The 20,896-nt window shown below is 30.6% G+C and overlaps 1 protein-coding gene across 5 annotated transcripts in view; it reads left to right on the forward strand.

Annotated features, from left to right (window-relative positions):
- Nucleotides 1–16,457, forward strand: part of LOC134715677 (fibroblast growth factor receptor-like 1) — a 34,431-nt gene extending 17,974 nt beyond the window's left edge. For all 5 annotated transcript variants that reach the window (XM_063578011.1, XM_063578014.1, XM_063578012.1 and 2 more), the window contains exons 4-8: nucleotides 9,766–9,843; nucleotides 10,278–10,550; nucleotides 11,666–11,784; nucleotides 12,280–12,514; nucleotides 13,170–16,457. In XM_063578011.1, the coding sequence (XP_063434081.1) occupies nucleotides 9,766–9,843; nucleotides 10,278–10,550; nucleotides 11,666–11,784; nucleotides 12,280–12,514; nucleotides 13,170–13,627 (1,163 nt within the window). In that variant the 3' untranslated portion in view covers nucleotides 13,628–16,457. The remainder of the gene's footprint in view (nucleotides 1–9,765; nucleotides 9,844–10,277; nucleotides 10,551–11,665; nucleotides 11,785–12,279; nucleotides 12,515–13,169) is intronic.
- Nucleotides 16,458–20,896: the final 4,439 nt, after the last annotated feature.

The following is a 20,896-nucleotide window of genomic DNA, read 5'->3' on the forward strand; positions in this document are numbered from 1 at the left end:
ATTGTAATGATTTATTTGAATAAGGAATATTTGATTTGACACAACTCATTACTTATCAAAATAGTACATATTAATTGACATCACTTGTCTTAATGTATGGGTGCAGTACACTTACAAAAGAGGGATTTTGAGGGGGAATCGAATTTTTATTTGGCATCTTATTTTAACACTTAAAAGATCTTTTAATTTGAAGTGGTTCTTTAAAACTTCATGTCTTTTACTTTTACAGAGAAAAACAATATTCAGATTTTTGAAAGATTTTCATGTTAAGCAATATTATTATCCTTTAAATCAACACAAAACATCAAAAGAAAACAGATAACCATGAAATATTGAGATAAATTTCTTTAAAACTGACTGTTCATTTTGCTCACTAATGAATCCAATTAAAAATGGTTTTGTTGAGGGTCAAAGGGTTATGTGATTGTTTTGGAGGGTCACAGGGTCAGATAAGTGGGTTTTTTTTGTGGAGATGGCTATGTATTCAGATATATTAGAAAGGTCAAATCATGAAACAATCAAATTATACTTTTTTTTTACACTTTTTTTTAAGTTGAAAAGTTTGTGCAGGTATACAGAACAAAGCTGAATGTAATAGAACCTACTTCAGCTATTAAGTGAATTCTACTTTTGAAAAAGATTCATAGGAAAATAATGATTTCATATTATTAAAACTACCAGTAAATATACAATGTTTTATTGCCTTTTATTATGATGACACAGATAAGATAATCATATTGAAAATAATATTCTGTTTGAAAGTTATAGGTTCTTAACGCCATTTAAATCAGGGTTAAAGAGCTAGGGTATAGTGTTTCAGTTTAAAGAAGTTTGACAGGGCTTAAGTGATCTTTAATTAATGTGTTTTTGTAATGAAGACCTCTCTATATATTCATAAGGTACTTGTGGACAGTTTGACCTGGAGTGAACTATTTTACTCTAATAATAACTTGAGGTCAACCATTTAACTTTTATTACCCCTTTTATTGCATTCAGTGATTTATTATAGGAGGTTTTGTATGCAGGTCATTTAGGGTGATAAGATGGATAGCAATGTAAACAATGCTTCTGAAAATCTCTGATGCAGTCCTGGGTCTCTCTTTTTTTACTTAATTTAAAAAAAAAAATGTTTTTCAATGTATAGTTGAAAAAAATTCAAATATTTTTGTGGTTTGTGCGTTCAGGTTGCTGTCGCATTTAAATATATACCTTTTCATATGCAATTCACAAAAAAAAAAAAATTTGCTTTTAAACATTATTTTTTTTCATTGCCAGAGAATATTCTGCTACAAATTTATGAAAATTTCAGACTTTAAACATTCTAAGTGAAAAACATGTGAATCAGGTGTGCTAATAACAATAAATTTTGCCCTAATGTAAACTGGGACCATCTGCTGTATTTGACCAGCGGACATTGGTCCCTATACTCACCTGTACTGGATGTAATTATATTAGTACATTGGACAGGTAACTAACCCAATTCTAATGTAGTGAAGCTGTTATCAGTCCAAGTTTAAAGGGGACACCCTTTGTTTTTAAGTGACAACTGATAAAATTGTCATATTTAAATAAATAAATGATACTAAATGATGGCACCGAAATAAGACTTATAATAATACAATAGATGATAATGATGGGAAATAAACATTGTAAAGGTCGCCATTGTAAATATCTATAAATGTCAACACTAGTAATTTACATAACTCACACCACTGTACAAAATTAGGCTGTCATATTGAAAAATGTCACAGAATGGGGGAAAAATGTTGGAATTGTTTTCGTGTTGGTTTAATGGGTTCTTGATATATTCTGACAACATTTTAGCCCAGTACAAATATTTACTTATATATTTGAATAAATAAACATATTTTTCGCCCTCATTTGGCATCATTTAGACTTGCTCGGGATCAGCCTGAGTGGCAGAAACTAAATTATTTATATAACAGAATAAGACTTTCTCCTACATTTCCACGGTAACCAAACCATGTGACCTTGTACAGGTACAGCTTAAGCAATTGATGGTAACTTCATCTTTTCATATTCAAAACTTTATAATTTTATTTTAATTGAATTATGAGAAGTCTTTCAAATATATGAATTATTTTCCCAGTGAAATCCTGTAGGTCTATTTCTAAATGTTTTTTTATATTCACGAAACACCTGGAACTTTTGTTTTGGGGGCCATGTTTAATTGAATCCAATTTTTGCACCTAGTTGACACAGAGTCAGTGATTCTTCTTTTTTTATTGGTGTAAAGCTGTTTGAATATTGTGAATGAACATGTCTTAATACTACGGATTAGTGAATCTACCGTAGCACACCTCAAATTGTGGTGCGAGATCGCCATTGAAGTCCTCCATTCTTGTGGAAAATATAAACGGTCTTCATTGAAATAAGATGTTGTGGTCTTCACTCTCAGCAGACGATATTCAGTTTGTAATCCTCAAATAAAAGAGAAATTTAAAAAGAAAAATTGACTTCCCATGACTCCAGGGGTGTATTAATTGAAGATCTAATATCACCGAATACTTCAACAAAACATACTGTGTCTATGCATTTATAGATGGAAAAAGACAAAATACCCAGTTTTGAATAATTCTTAAAAGAAAGTTTTTAAATATTCAGATCTCAGAGTATTTTTTGTGATGAATTTACGTTTCTTTACCAAGTTGAACTAATAATTTAAATATTAATCAATACCTTGAAATTGACGATAGGGTCAACTGGTCCATTTTTAGAGTAGCATTTGTCATATCTTATAAATATCTTGTATTTTTTTAAAAGTTCTGATTTTAAAATATCAAATATTTGGAAATAACGATGCCTTATCAATTGATCCTATGTTGAAATATATTTGTACTTTTATTTCACAAAAAAATCAACAAAGAGATAAAACAAGTTATTTTGACAATTGAACAAGTGACATGTGTATTTATGTAGTACACATTTGGTAAACTCTACCAAAAGGAAACGAAAAATGAAAACAACAAGAACAAAATCTGCTGTAATGCGACGTGATTAATGAGTCTTTGGTTAATTGTAACATTGACAGCCAATGCACAATAAATGAATTAGTCATCTTATGCAATCAAATTAAGAGCAACTCTTCACTTTTCTAAGCTTGATTCTTGAAAGAATCCCTGTGGGTTTTATCAGAAATCTTCTAAGTTAGAGGACAGATGTCACCAAATATGAAAATGTCTTTTTCCCAAATAATGGTTATGAGACAAGACCCTGTTTTAACAATGTTAAGTTCTTTGTCTCCAAAATGTAAATAGTTTCATGACATATTGCAACATTATTATTTAAATGACAGCTTTATTTTTTGGCATCTCATGCAATTTCTAGTTTTAAGATCTGAGAAACTTAGTTTTATTTGTTACTTTGAGAGAGAATTAGGTGGGAAAAACCACTGTTCTAAATACATATTTATTTTCATTCAAACATTAACAAAACTATTTATGAAATGATCTAGATTGGACTTAAGTAAACTGAAATCTAGACACAATATTGGTCATTTAGACCACTGGACAAACACATTTAGAAGGAATTTCAATTTCTTTAAAGTTCTTCTGATTTCAATCTCCAGAAATAACAAAAAGTCTTAGGGCGATTTAAACACAATCAGGAGAGGTGTATTGCAATTGTACCTAGATTTCTAAAGGAGTAATTGAAAATAAACAACTTAAGAAAGCATGTGGCATTTCAAAGGTATTTACTGACAGTACTTTGAGTATAAGGTTGTGAAAATAAATACACCAATATTCAATTAAAATGGCAGACCTAGTAATAATATGATTTTATACTTTAGTAGTGAGTTTATGTTTTCATAAATAATATTATTGTAATCAGATTTCACTAACTCCATTAAAATTTGGCTCAGAAATTAATATTCTCTTTGTGGTGTGACCTAGCTTGTCTTATTTGAACAATCAAGATTGTGATCTCTTGGTAGCTTCTGGTTTTACTTCGAAGGTGCCATATCTCATTTTTACTTTTTTGACATGAAGAAAAATAATCTCAATTTTCTTTTCATTTGTTGAAATAGCTGTTGGAAAGTAAAAGAAAACATCTAATCTATTAAGTTTCATGGGGAGTCTTGTGTCTGTTTTATACTATACAATTTCTACGGAAGGAAGAATTAAAGTATTGTACAGGATTCAGAAATAAGAGGGGTTCCAACGTAATATTATCTTAAGTTATTTTATATCTATGTTTATTAAATTCAGCTTCATAAGTCAATGCATCCACAGAACCCAAGCAATGAATCAACAACCTGCGTTATTTAAAAAAATAAAATAATTCTTATGGGTGGAATTCCCTGTTACATGTTGAGGCGACAATAAGCTGGTCTTCAATCTCTGAATTTGATACAAAATACGCAGGTTTGGTTCAAAAAGACCAAAATAGAAGACTTTTCAAAGCAGAATAAAGGATTTCATTCATTAGTTATCGTTCAGCACTTTAATATGTTGCTAAATTTTAATTTTTAGTGAAATTTACTAGTTTCCCTATCAATATAAGTTTGCAGTCTCCATTGATGTAACTATGCTGTGAAGGGAAATGGATTAGCCAATGGGTTAACCAGTTAATTAAAAATACCAGCTTGCAAATATATTTCACGAACTTTCTGTAGTGCATATGGTAAAATATTTTGACATGTTCAGTTGTATTAAATGTAGATAAACCTGCACTTAATTGCTGACATGTATTTGTTTAAGTAGCTATATGCACCTGTAAATCACTTTTTCATATACCTTCTCTATTAATGTCAAATTTATAAAACATAACTTGAATAATTCAATTATTTTAGCGGATTATTTTTAATGGTTAATACATCTGTGTTATTATAAATCCAATCAGAGGTTGAAGCTAATATAATTGGACATATTTATGGATAACCTAATGATTAGACCACAATATATTATTAACTGGACATCATTGTAATGAATGTCCTGTCCATCAAATTTAGTCTGGACATGACAAGACCATTGTCCACCCTTGACTGACCACTATAAGGTTACCATTTAAGTAATTCAATAAAGTCTGTTAGCATTTCGTTGCTGAAATTTTTGGTATGATTTGTATGAAATTTTTATATTAGATCTGTGATAATGAAGGGGTATTCAATCGTATTACATCCCGCTACAACCAGTTCAATAAATGAAATTATTGTCATGAATAACTTTAGAAGCTACAATTATTCAAGAATAAGATCACAGGAAAAAAATCATTATTACAAAGACAGCAAATTCTGAGATATAGTGAGATTATTGAATAGAAATTTACTTTTAATTAAAAGCTTCATTCTTTGATATAGTTACAAAATGAATTTTATAAATTTCTATCTTTAATAGCATATCATACTTTAAATATCTTCTGCACATCTTTAATGCATGCGCCTGTAACATAAACCAATATTATGAAAGCCCATAAATTTTTATCATATTGCATCTATAACACATTTATTGCCATAATAATTTTTTAATCTATATAATTACAAAAGAAGTTACGTTATAATAGTGCCAATTTAACACTAATACACCGGTTGATACAGGGAAAATGATACTGGTAATATTATCAATATTGGCCAAGTTTGCATCGATTTTAATTGGTTTATGTGATAATATCCGTATGATTACATCTTGGGGACACATATTTTCCATAATTTATATAACACTTTATTGGTAAAAAATATCACACTTTTTATGCTGTTTCAAAGCAATAGATTTTAATCCTGTCTATTCTGAGTTAGATTTATGTTCACGCTCAATCAGCAAATAGTATATCAGGGACTTTGAAAAACCATCTAGACAAAACTGGTATCTCTGTAAAAAAAAACTTTTACTGGTATTTTTTTAAGTAATATTATATAAAATTCTGGTAAATCAAAATGAAATGCATGACCTTTAAAAAAGCATACTAAAAAATGCATATATAAACATTTATAACAATATTAAGATTGAATTATAAATCCATTGCAGATGTCAATTAAAGTTTTGCATAATAAAAAATGAATTAAATTGAATATATATCCAGATAGATTACATGCCACCAGATTTATTAGGTAGAATGATGATATATTTTATAACAATGGAGAGTGTAAAATATCTAATTTCATTCCCATTAAGTTGTGCATTAAGATTATTATCTTAAACGATGTCTGCCTCATCTGGCTTCAAGTTACATCTTTATAACTTCACATTATTTTATTTAGAAGTTTTTTCATCTATTGTTGTGGTATCAGCATATTCTTTGTAGAGAATAGTACATGATGCACCATTGTCATATCAGGCTTCAGTAATTCTAAGAATACCATTTTATAACACGTTTTCAAAGCTTTGCATTTTGCATTGCCAGTATGCCTCTTACAAACTTTCAAGAAACCTTTCTTAAATTTATCTAGGAGTTGAAATAAAAAGGTCATCAAAAGCTTACATATTTTATCCCTTTAAATCAGATGCAATCCTGCACATGCCAGGTGCTTTTCATTCTAATCTAAATTGATCAGGATTATCAGTTTTCTTAACCAAGGTCGTGTTGGTTTTTCAGAAAATCCAGCTTACACCACCAATAAAAACGGATGGCCATAAAATATCACAATTGTGCTGGAAGTGGCATTCAACATCAATCAATCAATCAGATTCAGAACAAGCACCTAAATTTCCCCTTAAAAGTTGTGGCCATGTCTGACTCATATTTTCAGTAACATAATCAACATTTAGAATTATGACACTGTCATCTTGTTTACTATGATTGGGTTTAATAAATTAAATTTCTAAGGATGAGTAAAAGTAAAAATGTTAGTGAAATGAGGTTAGTCTTGTCATGTATATTATATAGGTAGTGAAATGTCTGTCGCCGTTCTGACAACACTTCTTATGTACAAGTATACAAAACAAGGAAAACGTCAACATAATTATTGTATTATCATATCACTATTTAAAAGCAAAAACTATGTTAAGCTATTAATAAAAGAATGGAAAAAATGTTGGCATTAAAACATTTCCTATTTGGTTTTCCCATATATGACCATCTTTTCAATTAGAATAAATGAAAATGTTGACAATAGATTTTTTAATGCCGACTTTAATTTTTGTAAATTACTAAACAAACAGAATTACGAGGAGGAAACTGTTTAAATTATCTAATCATATTGTGATGAAGAAACATTTAATTGGATTTTATGAGCATGATTTATTTCTTTTCGTTCAAATATGAAATTATATATCTACCCAGCTACCATTTTTATAGTGACCACACAGCCACAAAGTACTGTTTACTGTTGAAGGCTTGTCAGGTATTAGTTTACAAAAGGTTCTAATATAACAAAAACTATTGCCTTTATTATTTGACTTATTAAACAGTTTGCATGACACAATGTATTTTATCATCCCTACACTGACACTAATAGTGATGTATAGGCCTTTAAACCATCTGCTCTAGTAATTTCATACCATATATTTTTTGTAAATTTTACCATATTTGTTATAACGAACAGTCTTTGGAAAATAATATTTGATAATGGCCATTTAATTGAGGGAAACACTTTATGTAACAGTATCAGATCTAGGATTTCAGTTTAAGGAGAAAATAGGATACTAAAAACAGGATGATTTTTTGTCATTCCCTCGGCGCCTTGGTTTTCCTGTTTGAATGGTTTTACAGTAGTCATTTTTGGGGGGCCTTAATAGCTTGCTGTACCATGTGAGCCTAGGCTCCGTGTTGAAAACGGTACTTCAACCTATGTATTATGGTTTACTTTTACAAGTTTGACTTGGATGGAGAGTTGTCTCATTGGCACTCATACCACATCTTCCTATATCTAAGTAATTATAAATATAGAAAATATAAATTTCTGATGCAGAAAATTGAATGAAAATGTTTAAGGTATCAGAACTAAAGTGGGTGTTCTTTAGAAACAGTATACTATTTGTACTGGAAATGAAAGGATAAAAAAACCAAGACATTGTCATATTTCTTCCCTAATTAAACGTTGAAGTATGGCGAACATGGGTGACATGCTAAGTTTGGCTCAGGTTAGGGTTTAATGTAAACATTGCCTGGTATGTAGGAGAAAAGTATATTATTGATGTAAGGTAATGTCTTATTGCATGATATTGTCCCATCAATTTCATTACCGAGACATGAACACATATATGTTAAGTTATTTAAGAGATGAAATATTGACATGGTTTTAAGGTGAAATACGAAATTGTTGTAACGATAAAAGTAAAAGTGTAACGGTAAAAGTTTTAATACTTGACAGAACTACATGTACTATTAAATTTTGCCCAAATTACAACAATCGTAAACAACATACAAGGCTTTATACATATAATATGTGTTTGAATAATAATAACCTAAAGTAAAGACATCCCTGAAAAAAAGATTAAAAAAAAAAATCCCAAGATTGAGCCTGACTAGATGGCTGTCTGTTTTACTGACGGTGGAATGTTGGATGTAAATACATTGACAGGGGGTCATTTTCTTGTCTCTCCCTCTGTTTCAGTCACTTGACTTGTTAACTTTAGATAAGACAGAATCACCCATTTTGTTGTTTCCTGGTATTAAGAGCATTGTGATTAAAATGTAAATGTAGGCCTGCAATCTTCACACACACACACACATACATTATGGGAAGTGTATTGTGATTAGAATGTGTAAATAGGCCTGCAATCTTCACATACACAATATCAGAAATGTAATGATAAAATCATTTAAAATATTGCTTTGAAAATCTTCAAAGTAGAAAAAACACTTTTATAATTTTTCTGTATCTTGAAGAAAATATATGTCTTTCCTTGTCAGAAATATGACAATTAGAACAGGGATAGAAAAAGGGACATTTTCCTCAAATCTCCCTTTATTACAATGAAAGCAAGAAGTAAGGATTTGGACTAAATTCCCAAGTTTGTACTTATATCTCTTTTACTTTTCCTTGTTGTCTCCCTTTACCTTCTCTTGAAAGAAATCTCTAATTCACCTACATTCACAAAACAGTGTTGATGTAATTGTACTCTTGAGTAAATGCATACAAAAACTTGCTTCATTCATTGATAGTAATGACAGCTTAACATATTATATACCCTTGACAGAAACACTTACTGTTACAGAATACAGTATATTAAAACATTTATAATCCCTATCTGCAAGGTGTTGGATGTAAATTGGCTGTAATTGAAAACAGGTTATACATTTGCTCTTACAAGAAAAAAATAAAGACACAGAAAAAATCAAACATACAATGTCAGAAGTTTTTTCTGTTTAATTGATAGATTCTGTTCAGTTGAAACATTTCTATCCATGAAATATGTCTCTTATATTTAGTTCACAGTGGGGCCCCTGGTTTTATCACTTAAATCCCAGTAGCGAAAATACATTATTATAAATGCCATATTGCCAAATACTCATTAAGAATGAAGTAATATCCAGCAGAAAACAGTTTCTTATCTGCACAACTTTTAAACAAAGGTTTTCTTCACGAACAATTAAGTTATCATATTTTCATGCAACTTTTGTCTAAATGAGCCAAATTTAATCATATTTAAGAATGAAGATGTTTTACATTAAATATCACAATTCAGATTAAAAAGAAATTTAAACTGATAACAAGAAGTAGTTATGAATGGTTTATAGAAGCAGTTAATTTATATTTATTGAATGAAAAGATTGGTGCATGTATTGCATATGTTTTATTGAGATTTTGCAAACAAGCTCTATGACTGCTGACAAATAATGTATTAAGTTTTACTCTTTTGATAGATGAATCTACAGGCATGGTTAAACAAGACAATAATCTGTATCCCAAGTCAGATAGCGAAGACTTATCCAAAGATGGAGGTAGGAATATTTATCATAACTAGTCCAAAAGGTCATATGTACTTTAGTGACAGAAAATATACTCAACATTTTATTGACAAATTTCAAATATACCCCTAGCAGAGTTGATAGTTTTGAATAAAATTTAGAATGAAAGAAAAATTAATGACAATATAACCCTAATGTCAACTATGGTCGGAGTAAAAATAAGCCAATATGTCTTCTGTGCTTGAAGCAAAATAAAACTTAAAGGTCATCTATACTTGGAGAGAGAAAAGCCCAATGTTAAACTAGAATTTAAGTTAAAAAAAAGCTCAATGGACAACTATGAAAAAGAGATGACATAAACTTGAATCAATTGATGGAAGAGATTTGAGTTTTAACCACACAAAAATATTTAGAATAAAGTCATATAAAAGACTAATTAAATTCATTGTTATTCTTTTTTGTTTTAGCTTCTCCACATTTTGTTCACAAAGACAAGATGAAAAGACAACATTTCGCTAGACCAGTTTCCAGTTCTGTGAGATTCAAGTGTAAAGCGACAGGAAACCCAATTCCACATATAGCTTGGTTAAAAGACAATGAAGTTATCAATAATCATGGGAAGAAACCCATGTGGACATTAAAATTACTGGAACTGACCAAAGCTCATTCTGGGAAGTATACATGTCTAGTGAACAACCGACTTGGGTCCATTAATTATACATACACATTGGACGTTATAGGTAAGTGTACTAATTAAACTCATATTCTTAACACTTTAGTCATACTTAATGAATTATTAATATTATACTGTAATAAATTGTTAAAGATGACATTACAAATGGATTTATAGCGATTTTTTAAATGAAATCATCACTTTAATGAAAATGAGTAATGAATTGTGTCAGTTTATCTGTCCCATGTTAATTGTGGTACACAAGCCTTGTGGTATATCCTGTGATTTAGTTCCTGAACGTAATACGAAAGTAAACAATAGCCCTTTTGAGTAACAGCCACAGTACTGCTTATGTAATAGGCTAAAACTCCCTTAATTAATGAAATTCAAAATTGAAAAGATTTCATTCAGTTTAATAATGAGACATTTAATAAGAATTTATATCAATTCGACTTTAATGTTGCTAGTATCAGTCTAACAGGCGTCCAAAATGAAACTTTTTCTTTTTTTCTGTTTTCGTCAAATACTGTACCACCATCACAAAAGCAATAAAGATAGTTTCTCCTGGGTTTGATACATTCCTCCTAATTTGATCTTTAGATATGTGCAAAAACATTTTATTTTAGTCCAAGATATTAATGTAACTTACTAAGATACGGATATACTAGACAGAATAATGGAGGCATAATTTAGAATCAAATCATAAGACTTCTGATATAGATGTCTGTTATCTTCTCTTTAAAACTTTGAGATTTCAGTCATATAACATTACGTAAAAAAATGGGGTAATGAAATATAAGTATATGTAACTTCTCCGATAAGACAGAAAAAAACAACTTATAATTTACATTGAACTCATCTTTTTTAACAGGTTGTCTTTCAAAAGCTTATTTAAACTTGACTTTTATGCCTCTAGTATCAACCAGGCTTCCAAAGTTAAACAATTTCATGTTTTTGTTGCTTCTATCAAACACCATACCACCTTAACAACTGTAATAAAGTTATTTTTACTGGTTTCTATTTTGGTTTTATATTTCTATCAAAAATGTCAGCTTTGCACTTCTTACTATTTATCAGACGGTGAAATGAACTTTACAACTACGATAAATTCTTCAACAATCATTACCAAAAAATGAAGTATCGGTAAAAAATCAGAAATTGATCATAATTTATATTTTTCAGAACAATACCAGGAAAAACCAGAATTAATTGGTCCTCATCCATTAAACACAACAGTAGATTATGGCCAGCAGGCATCTTTACAATGTAAAGTCAAAAGTTTAATAGAGCCACACATTCAGGTAAGATATTGAGTTATCTCCCTTACAATGCAGCTATGTTCAGTGTGATATGAGTTATCTCACATTTTTGAATGAATTCCTTGAATTAAAATATTTATTCAGTCCTTCTCATACAACTAAAGCTAATGAATAAAGTTTTCTATTTTAATTGTCGAACAAGTTTATTAAAGAATCATAAAGATGAGTTTAAAGCTTTAAACATTAATTTATAACCTTTTGCATTTTAAAGTATACTTGACAGTATAATTTCCTCATTGTTAAACATATGTTCACCTATTGTTGTTAACATCCATGCCCTCCATCTTTTGTCCCATTTGCAATCCTACAACATCTTTTGTGTAAACCACATCATCAGATAGTTGCCACTGGACATAAAGCAATCAACAATCAATCAATCCAATTTTTATTAAAATTTCATTACACAATGTTTGAATCAAAAATTAACAACAACAACAAAATCATGGATAATTGTATATATAAATATTTTTTTTTCAGTGGTTGAAACTCCTTGAGAATGCAAAAGTAGAGAATAACCAGTCAACTATCAAAGTAGGAAAAGAATTATTTGTTGTTTTAAAAACTGGTGATGTTTATTCCATTCCTAACGGGACATTCCTCAATAAACTAGTGATAAATCGGGCCACAGAGGAACACAATGGAATGTACATTTGTTTAGGAGCTAACATTAGAGGATACACCTTTAAAAAGGCCTATTTAAATGTTAGACCAAGTAAGTACAATAAAGGACCATCTCAAAAAGGACTATTTACAAGTTTCATCATTCTTGTTGCTGGTATAAGTAATTCTGCTACAGTTGTCAACAAAAAGTATTCTTTTATACATTCATTGAATATATTTGAATTTTATCGAGGCATACATTCTTAAATTGCTGAGTGGGATGAGAAAATTCAAATATGATAGGTAACCCATGTAAGGTAACCATTGTATAGATACATCAGATTTTAGCTTCAAATTGTATTATTTTTATGTAAAATTGGTTAATAATTAACTGGAAACCTTTTGATGTGTGTATTAAAATAGCAATGATTGCGTTAAAGTCTATTGATGCGTGAGGTTATAAGCAATGGATTAAATTAGTGGAGGGATGATATCTGTAATATCCTTTATATAAACTAGAAGCATCTAATGAGATCAGGCAATAAATAAGGTAAAAGTACACATTAATCAATCACGTGGAAGAAGTCTTTGATTTGTTTTTATTTAGTTAGAATATTAAATACTTGGAATAATCATTGATTCAGGTGGGTTACAGATCACTTTGTACTTTGTTATAAGTAATGAGAATGCTGACTATTTGAATATATTAATTGTTGAAAATTAAAAACTAATTGAATGTCCAATTAATAATTTTTCTTCTATTTCAGATCCAGCATTATCAGAAATGACCTCTGATACCTCAAGTTCATCGCTACCTCTTACGATAGGTGTGCCTACATGTTTCGCATTAATTGCTGTGACAATTGCTATAACTCTCCTACATAGAAGGAAAAAAACTAATAATTCATCAAACATTAATAAAGGACCACGATTCAATGCAGTTCCTACAACGGAGACTGAATCGTTTCCTTCAATGCACTCTAACCATCCTACGAACTTACATGTGAACCCAATGCACGGGGTACCACATCCGAACTTATATCCTGGTCTGCCTAACAGCCAGTACACTGGTATATCTAATAACCAAATGTTCCCATCGAGTATGGGCTCATCTAAAAATCATAGTATTGACTTCTATACAGACATTTCATCAGTATCTCAGAAGCAGCATCACCATCATCATCATAACACACCACAGTTCTCATCGTCGCAGTATTCGTCATAGCCAAAGAGAGACAAATTTAATTACAGAATACCTCAGACTTTATTAATAGCCAGTTAATCGAGAAAAGATCAAGAAATTTTATTCTGTATTTTACATGTTAGTGAATGTTCTGTTATGATATTGAACTGTTTTTAGTTTGTTAATGAATGGGAAGGGAGGGAACTGTGTTTGACTTTTTACTTTTTCAAAATTTTTGGTATTATATTTATCAGTGGTCAATTGTCTTGTCAAAATTAATTAAAAAAACTGTAAGTTCCAAAACTCTGTTAGTATTTTATGTCAAGTACATTGATGTTTGTGATTAAATCTTCTATTTTTTGGTTCAGATGCAAAAATGGGATTTAGTACAGAGTAAAATTTCTGGAGAAAACCAGTTGATTTATAGAAATAGTGACTAAATATTTTTGTCATTTACTGCAATACAATTTTTTGTTATGTAAATACCTTTTTATAAAAGAATTTATACTTATTTGTAGCAAGAAGTGCTTTTTGTTGATTCTGTTAGTTGTGTATATAGTTTATGTGATTTAATATATAATTTAATTTCATTCCTAAAGATTTTCTTTCACCAAAGAGGAATTCTTCTTATTATTTTATTAATATAATTTCTGTATAGAAGAATTTCAGATACTTAAAAAAAAAATATTTGAAATTCAGCTGATTCAAAGGAATCTCTTTTTTGTCCTTTAATTTTCAGAAACAGCAGTTGTTTCATTTAAAATTAAAAAAATCAATGTTATATGATAATTTTTGTTTTCTCTTTTGTTAAAGATATTTTTTTATTTCTGAAATATTGTGTGTAAGTGTTCAGTAATTAGTATTAAAATTTGAATTGAAAGCTCTTTGAAAAAAAGCAGGTTGGACAATTTTCTGCCATGTTAATACATTTGAATTCAATAAGAGAATCTATGTGCATATATGATCAGTGGGTTAGTGGGGTTATATACAGTTAGACCAAATGTTATTACAATTTTATTACAAAGATGATTTGAAATCAGTTGTAAACTTTGATTTAAAGACTTAAAACATGGTGATCACTTTTTACTCTTTTTTTTCTACTTTTATATTAGTACGAAGACCACCATTCATGAAACAAAATGTATTTTGTGATATTTATTTTATGCCAAAACGCGGAGATATGTTTTGTATATGTTGTATTTGTAAATAGTTTGTACAGTAGAGGTGTATCTTTGGTGCTGTATTTTAGGCAGTGAAGCCAAAATATGTATAGAACCTAGTCAACATAGCTAATATACAGTATTTGAGACATATCAACCAAAGTCTTTATCACAAGAAATGCTTTATAATTTTTTTCTTTATAAGAATTTTTCCTTGATGAGTAGGTTGCTTGAATTTTCCAGTACCAATTTAACTGTTTAAGAACAGATAACTATTTTCTTACGTCTATGCAGACTTTTTGTGAATAATTTAAATAGTTTTTTTTGTTGAAAAAGTGAAGCTTTGTTTCACAAATAGTTAAGATAGGTAGCCATATTCTACAAATTTACTACATTATCAAACCTTGTTAAATCAGAAACTTGTCTGAAAAAAAAGTGCTTAAACCAGAATCCAAACTTAACCTTTCAAGAAAATTATATGAATATATGAAGGAATAAAATCTAATGCAATCAAAGTTTTCTGTCCTAGAATAGCCTCTGAATTTGAAATAATGCTATTAGTTTAATTGAATCTTGAACAAACAAAAATCTTTTTCTTGGATTTATTTAAACTCACACCAAATATTTTCTCTAGTTAAATATTCTGATATTGATACTGGAGAAAGCAAGCACCTACTCCATCAAATGTGTGCCAGTGGGCATTTCTTTGGATTTGTAAATTTTCATGAACATTTGTATATAGAGAGACATTTTCCATGCTTTTTTGTTGAACAGATAGTTAAAACGAAGTTGCAATAGATAATACTGCGTCATGTGATTATTTATTTTAGTTTCATATTTTGATACGGTAGAATGATTTGTGAGAGAATGAGAAAGATGACTGTAAAAAGAATGTATGAATCTTGGATATTGACTGTGATGGGTGATAGTTGAAGAAAAATGGAAGCTGGGTGATTGAAAGTTGTTGAGAAGAATGTCTGTGACCAGTGATTTAAAAGAGGTTGTATTAAAGTATTCCTTTCATTGCTGATAGATATATTTTTTTCATAAAGGAAGTCAATGCCTTTGACATCCCTGACATTTTAAGGAGTTATAGCCTATCTTTGTAGGTTTTAAACGATTTTTGGCAATTTTTCACAGAATTTAGAACAAAATTTTTATTCAAAATTTGATTTGACCTCTCAAGTTCATGATACTCACCTTTTGATTTGCCTTGAACATTGAATATTGTCAAATAAAAGAACAAAGAATTTATCAGATAAAAATTCTCATTGAAATCTAACACAAAAAAAAACTCACTTTAACATAAATAGAGCTCAACTCATTTAAAGAGGGATTTTTTCTCATAGTTTTTTATCGAAAAGCAAACAAATCTACTATCACAGAAAAGTTTAACGTTTGTAATTTATTTTAAATATCCTTAATTTCTATTATGAATTAATATTGAAATATTTAGACTTATTGTTCCTTTATATTGAAAGTGATATATCACTGCATTGATAATACTTATGAATAATTGTTTTGAAAGAATAAGAGAATATGTTTATGAATGATTGTGTGATACCTGAAAGATTTTCTATGACTGTGTGATACCTGCATGAGTTCTGAATGATCTTCTATATTGTTGCTGTCTACTCTTTTGTTTTTGATAAAAGTCAACCAAAGAAAGTTGACATATTTGTTATGCCTTCAAAATAAATAGTAAAACAAAACATGTCTATTTTCATCATTATATTTAGCATACCCAAGCTTATTTTGATGCCCATTTGAAAGATCAGAAGTAAATATGCCATATATGGCCATATCCATGACACAACTGTACCAACCGCACTGGATTGATACCAAAATACTTCATGGTATGCAAACCTAGATTATCAAATAGTTATTCTAGAAGTGGGGCTATAATGCAATCACCTTGTCTGTCCGTCTGTTGGTCCAACAAACAGTGTCCTCAGAAACTATCAAACAAAATGACTTTATGTTTGATCAGCAGCCTGACAGTGACGAGATGATGAGATGATTACTACTTCCTGTTTTCTTGTACTTTGAATTTTTAGTGGGGCATGCATAGCACAATTAAGTGTGCATTCTTGTTCATTGGTTAATGATATTGTGAGCTGTGTCAAATAAAAATCAACATTATACAAATGCATACTGATGCATCTGTTGATCTATTTTGGGTTGAAACAAAATGATTAGAAATTAAGTTAGTACATGTTTGAAAATTGAGATGTTATAAGAGTTCGACAAAACACCAAAATTCATCTTATATTTGAAAGTTTCAAAATCAATCAAAGTCTTAAACATGGATATGTACACTTCCATATGGTCTTAATACACTGTGTTTAAAGTAATCAGGGCCATGTCAAGTGGGTGATAAACATGTCGGTTTCTTTATAATTTTATCATCATTTTCTCTGATCGAACTGCTATCCTGGGGATGCTAATTTTGTATCAAGCAGAGTGTTCACTCTCCTCATATAACCTCCTTGTCAGGAGTAACCCAGGTCACCAACACATACTCAGCTCAATCCAGCAGATTTATTCTCATGCCCAACAACAAGTGAATTCACAAAAACACCAACAGCCGAATATTACCTTTATAGTAATGACTGTTTTATGAGTTTATAATTATGCACAGTTACCAAGGTCACCAAAAACACCAACAACTAAATATAATAAGTTTACCAGTATGCCCAGTTATTGAGGTCACCGAAACACCAGCATCTAAATATAATACCTTTATAATTAAGCACAATTATTAGGGTCACCAAAACACCACCAGATAAATGTAGTGCACAATTTTTGAGATTACCAAACACACTGACAGCTAAATATAATACGTTTATATTTATGCACTGTTATTGAGGTCACCAATCCCCAGCAGCTATCTAAAATCCGTTTATAATAATGCACAGTTATTGAAATCACCAAAAACACAAACAACTAAATATAATACGTTTAGAATTATGCACAGTTATTGAGATCACCAAAAACACCAACATCTATCAATTAAACTTTTGTAATTATGCACAGTTATTGAGGTCATCAAAACACCAACAGCTATCTATAATCCGTTTATAATTATGCATAGTTATTTAGGTCACCAAAAACACCAACAACTAAATATAATGCGTTCATATTTATTCACAGTTATTGATATCACCAAAACACCAACAGCTATCTATAATTTTTTTGTAATTATACACATTTATTGAGATCACCAAAACACCAACAACTAAATATATTATGCATAGAATTATGCACAGTTATTGAGGTCATCAAAAACACCAACATATAAACATGATATGTTTATTAGTATGCCGAAGTATTGTAAGATCATAGGACCGGCACATTCAGAATGAGGTGGGTTAAACTAGTGAGATGGCGCCAAACCCTCTCCCTAACCCGGGACAGTGGTGCAACAACACAACACAAGAACACATTATGCAAAACAATAAGCGAAAAACGAATATGCTAAACAGCAACAAACAACAGCCACCACCCAATTACAGGCTCTTGACTTGGAACAGGCATATATAAAGAAGGCGTTTGAAGGCGTAAAATATATAAATTGAAAAATTCTCAACTCATCAGATGGAAACAAATAAAAATACGTCTAACAAAAACAAAGAGATGACGTGATCGTTTATTTCTACACAAAAAGTACTTCCCAACAAGCGGCAAGAGGATAATATACTGTTGAATCAACTAACTCAGTTTACTATCAAACTACAAGTTTGTATAATGAACGAAAAAAAACTGCATTTGACAAGAAGAAGGATATCCGCCAGAATCAATAGGGATTCAGCAGTATAAATCAGCAAAAATCATGGCATTTGTTTTAAATTGAATCACGTATTTGTGCTTTAATTTAATGTGCTTGCTGTCAGGTTGAATTGCTGATTTGCTTTTAAATTGATAACACTTATTTCCTCTGATTGAATTTTCCCAACCAAAATGCACGGGAATTCCAAAACGTCAGCGAGGTATCCTCGAAAGAATGACAGCTGTAAGTGCTGCTTGACTCGTCTTTGACACATCTTTGACACATCTTTGTCAAACTGAGGACAATTCCAATGGAATGTGCATTAGATGTGAAATATTTAGTGATAAAACTGTTAAATCAGTTAAATCAGGTAAAGAATGCATTAAGAATACGGACGAATAAAACAACTAAATACCACTAGTCTTAGCTGATATGGACGACCATGAAATGGAGTTTCAAATATAACAGTGATCATGCACTTAAGCAGTTTTGAAGATATTCTTAATAAGAATTGCTTGTTATATCGGTATTCAGAACATGTAAGCAAATTTTTAAATAGTTGAGTGTACAAACAATGAGACTTTAATATCATTGAAGAATTTCCCTCGAGTTACAAATGTACTAATAATAACTCAGTGGACTGACACACTGTAAAAGTCCTAGAAACAACAATAATAGAATAATACATTTCTTTATTCTAATGGGACAAAATACTTTTAAAAGTTACTCCAGCAATTTACACATACTAGTAATGCACTGTATGTCCCAGCAAGTTTCAATCAAAACTTTGAACGCAATCAGCAAACAAATGAAATAAAAAGTTATCAGGCTGAAATTTTTTGAAAGAGACGGCATCAATGATGTAAGACAATAAACAAGGCCTTGCAATGTTGGAAATGGAGTAAATTCTAAGTGTGATCTTTGTATTTGCGGAGGTTTCAACAATAAATTGTGAAAGAAACACGCCATCCAATGATATCAAAAGGGCACATATATATTACAGAGAAAATGGTATCCCTGCTCAGTGATATATACAGTATACGTGTCTATGTTTTCAAAACAGTAAAGACCTTAATCGCAATCTCTACAGCCAGGACAATACTAAGACAACACAATTTACACCATACTAAGTAAATATTTAATATCGGACAACGAATGGCCGTATGAAGTACGCAGTTTCAGGTATTACAGACTGTGTTTGTCATATTCGTTAGGAAAATAGCACATATTTTGAAGCCAACACATCCGATAATCCATAACTACGTAATACCGTTCAGTGTTGCCAAACAGATAAGATGTTGTCCGTAGAAGCTGGCTTTAATTATATCTTAAATTGGACAAAGAAAGATAATTCAAAAATAGCTTTGTTAGTCTTGTATTATTTTATATTTTAGTTTCTTGTGTTCAATTCGGAAATTAGTATGGCGTTCATTATCACTGAACTAGTATATATTTGTCTAGGGGCCAGCTAGCTGAAGGACGCCCTCGGGTGAAGGAATTTCTCGCTGCATTGAAGACCTGTTGGTGACCTTCTGCTGTTGTTTTTTCTTTGGTCGGGTTGTTGTCTCTTTGACACATTCCCAATTTCCATTCTTAATTTTATTTGAAAAAGTAAATGTATTTTAATTTAGCGGCTGTATATACAAATTCAATATGAACAAACCGGGGATGAATGGATGAAATGGTGGCTTCTAAACGTCCAGTGGCAGTTATTACAAGCAATTCAGAATTATAGAAATAGATAAAGCCACTTTGTTTGGTACGAGACCATATGCCGGGTATTCTAATATGCTTGCGCAAAAGTTAATTATAAGTATGTAGACCTGTAACTACAGCACCAAAACATGGTTCTGTGTGTCTAGTCTTTGATCTTACTTCCCATTACGGCGTTTTAGTGGAGAAGCAGGAAACACAAATGTTCAAGTCTTCAAGGTTTGTCTGACAAATCATCGGGCCGACGACCTCAAGCACGACAGGTCCGAGAGTCTACGCTAAAATGACACATGCAGTGTGTAGAAATAGTGAGGGGTGTAATACTCCCAATAATTATTGTTCCAAACAATTTCAAAAATGTATTTTTAAATCGCCCGACAACTTGAAATTGTGTAGCGAACAATAAGGAACGTCGGCCGACATAAAAGGGATAGCGGACAATAACGGGAACGTTGGACCGTCCAAAAAAAAAAAACACACACCGAATGGTGTAGAAAAAAGGCACTGTACAATTCGCCTCACGTTGAAAAAGCAACTAAACATAGAAAAAACAACAGACACATTCAAACGCTTCAGTTTAGCATATCATTATAACTTATCTCCTCACTTAAGCTGCCAGTTATAAATCTATTGACTCTCCGACGGCGGTTCCTCAGTGCCGTCAACCAA

This window comes from Mytilus trossulus, chromosome 4 (assembly GCF_036588685.1).
Source record: "Mytilus trossulus isolate FHL-02 chromosome 4, PNRI_Mtr1.1.1.hap1, whole genome shotgun sequence".
NCBI classification, from domain to species: domain Eukaryota; kingdom Metazoa; phylum Mollusca; class Bivalvia; order Mytilida; family Mytilidae; genus Mytilus; species Mytilus trossulus.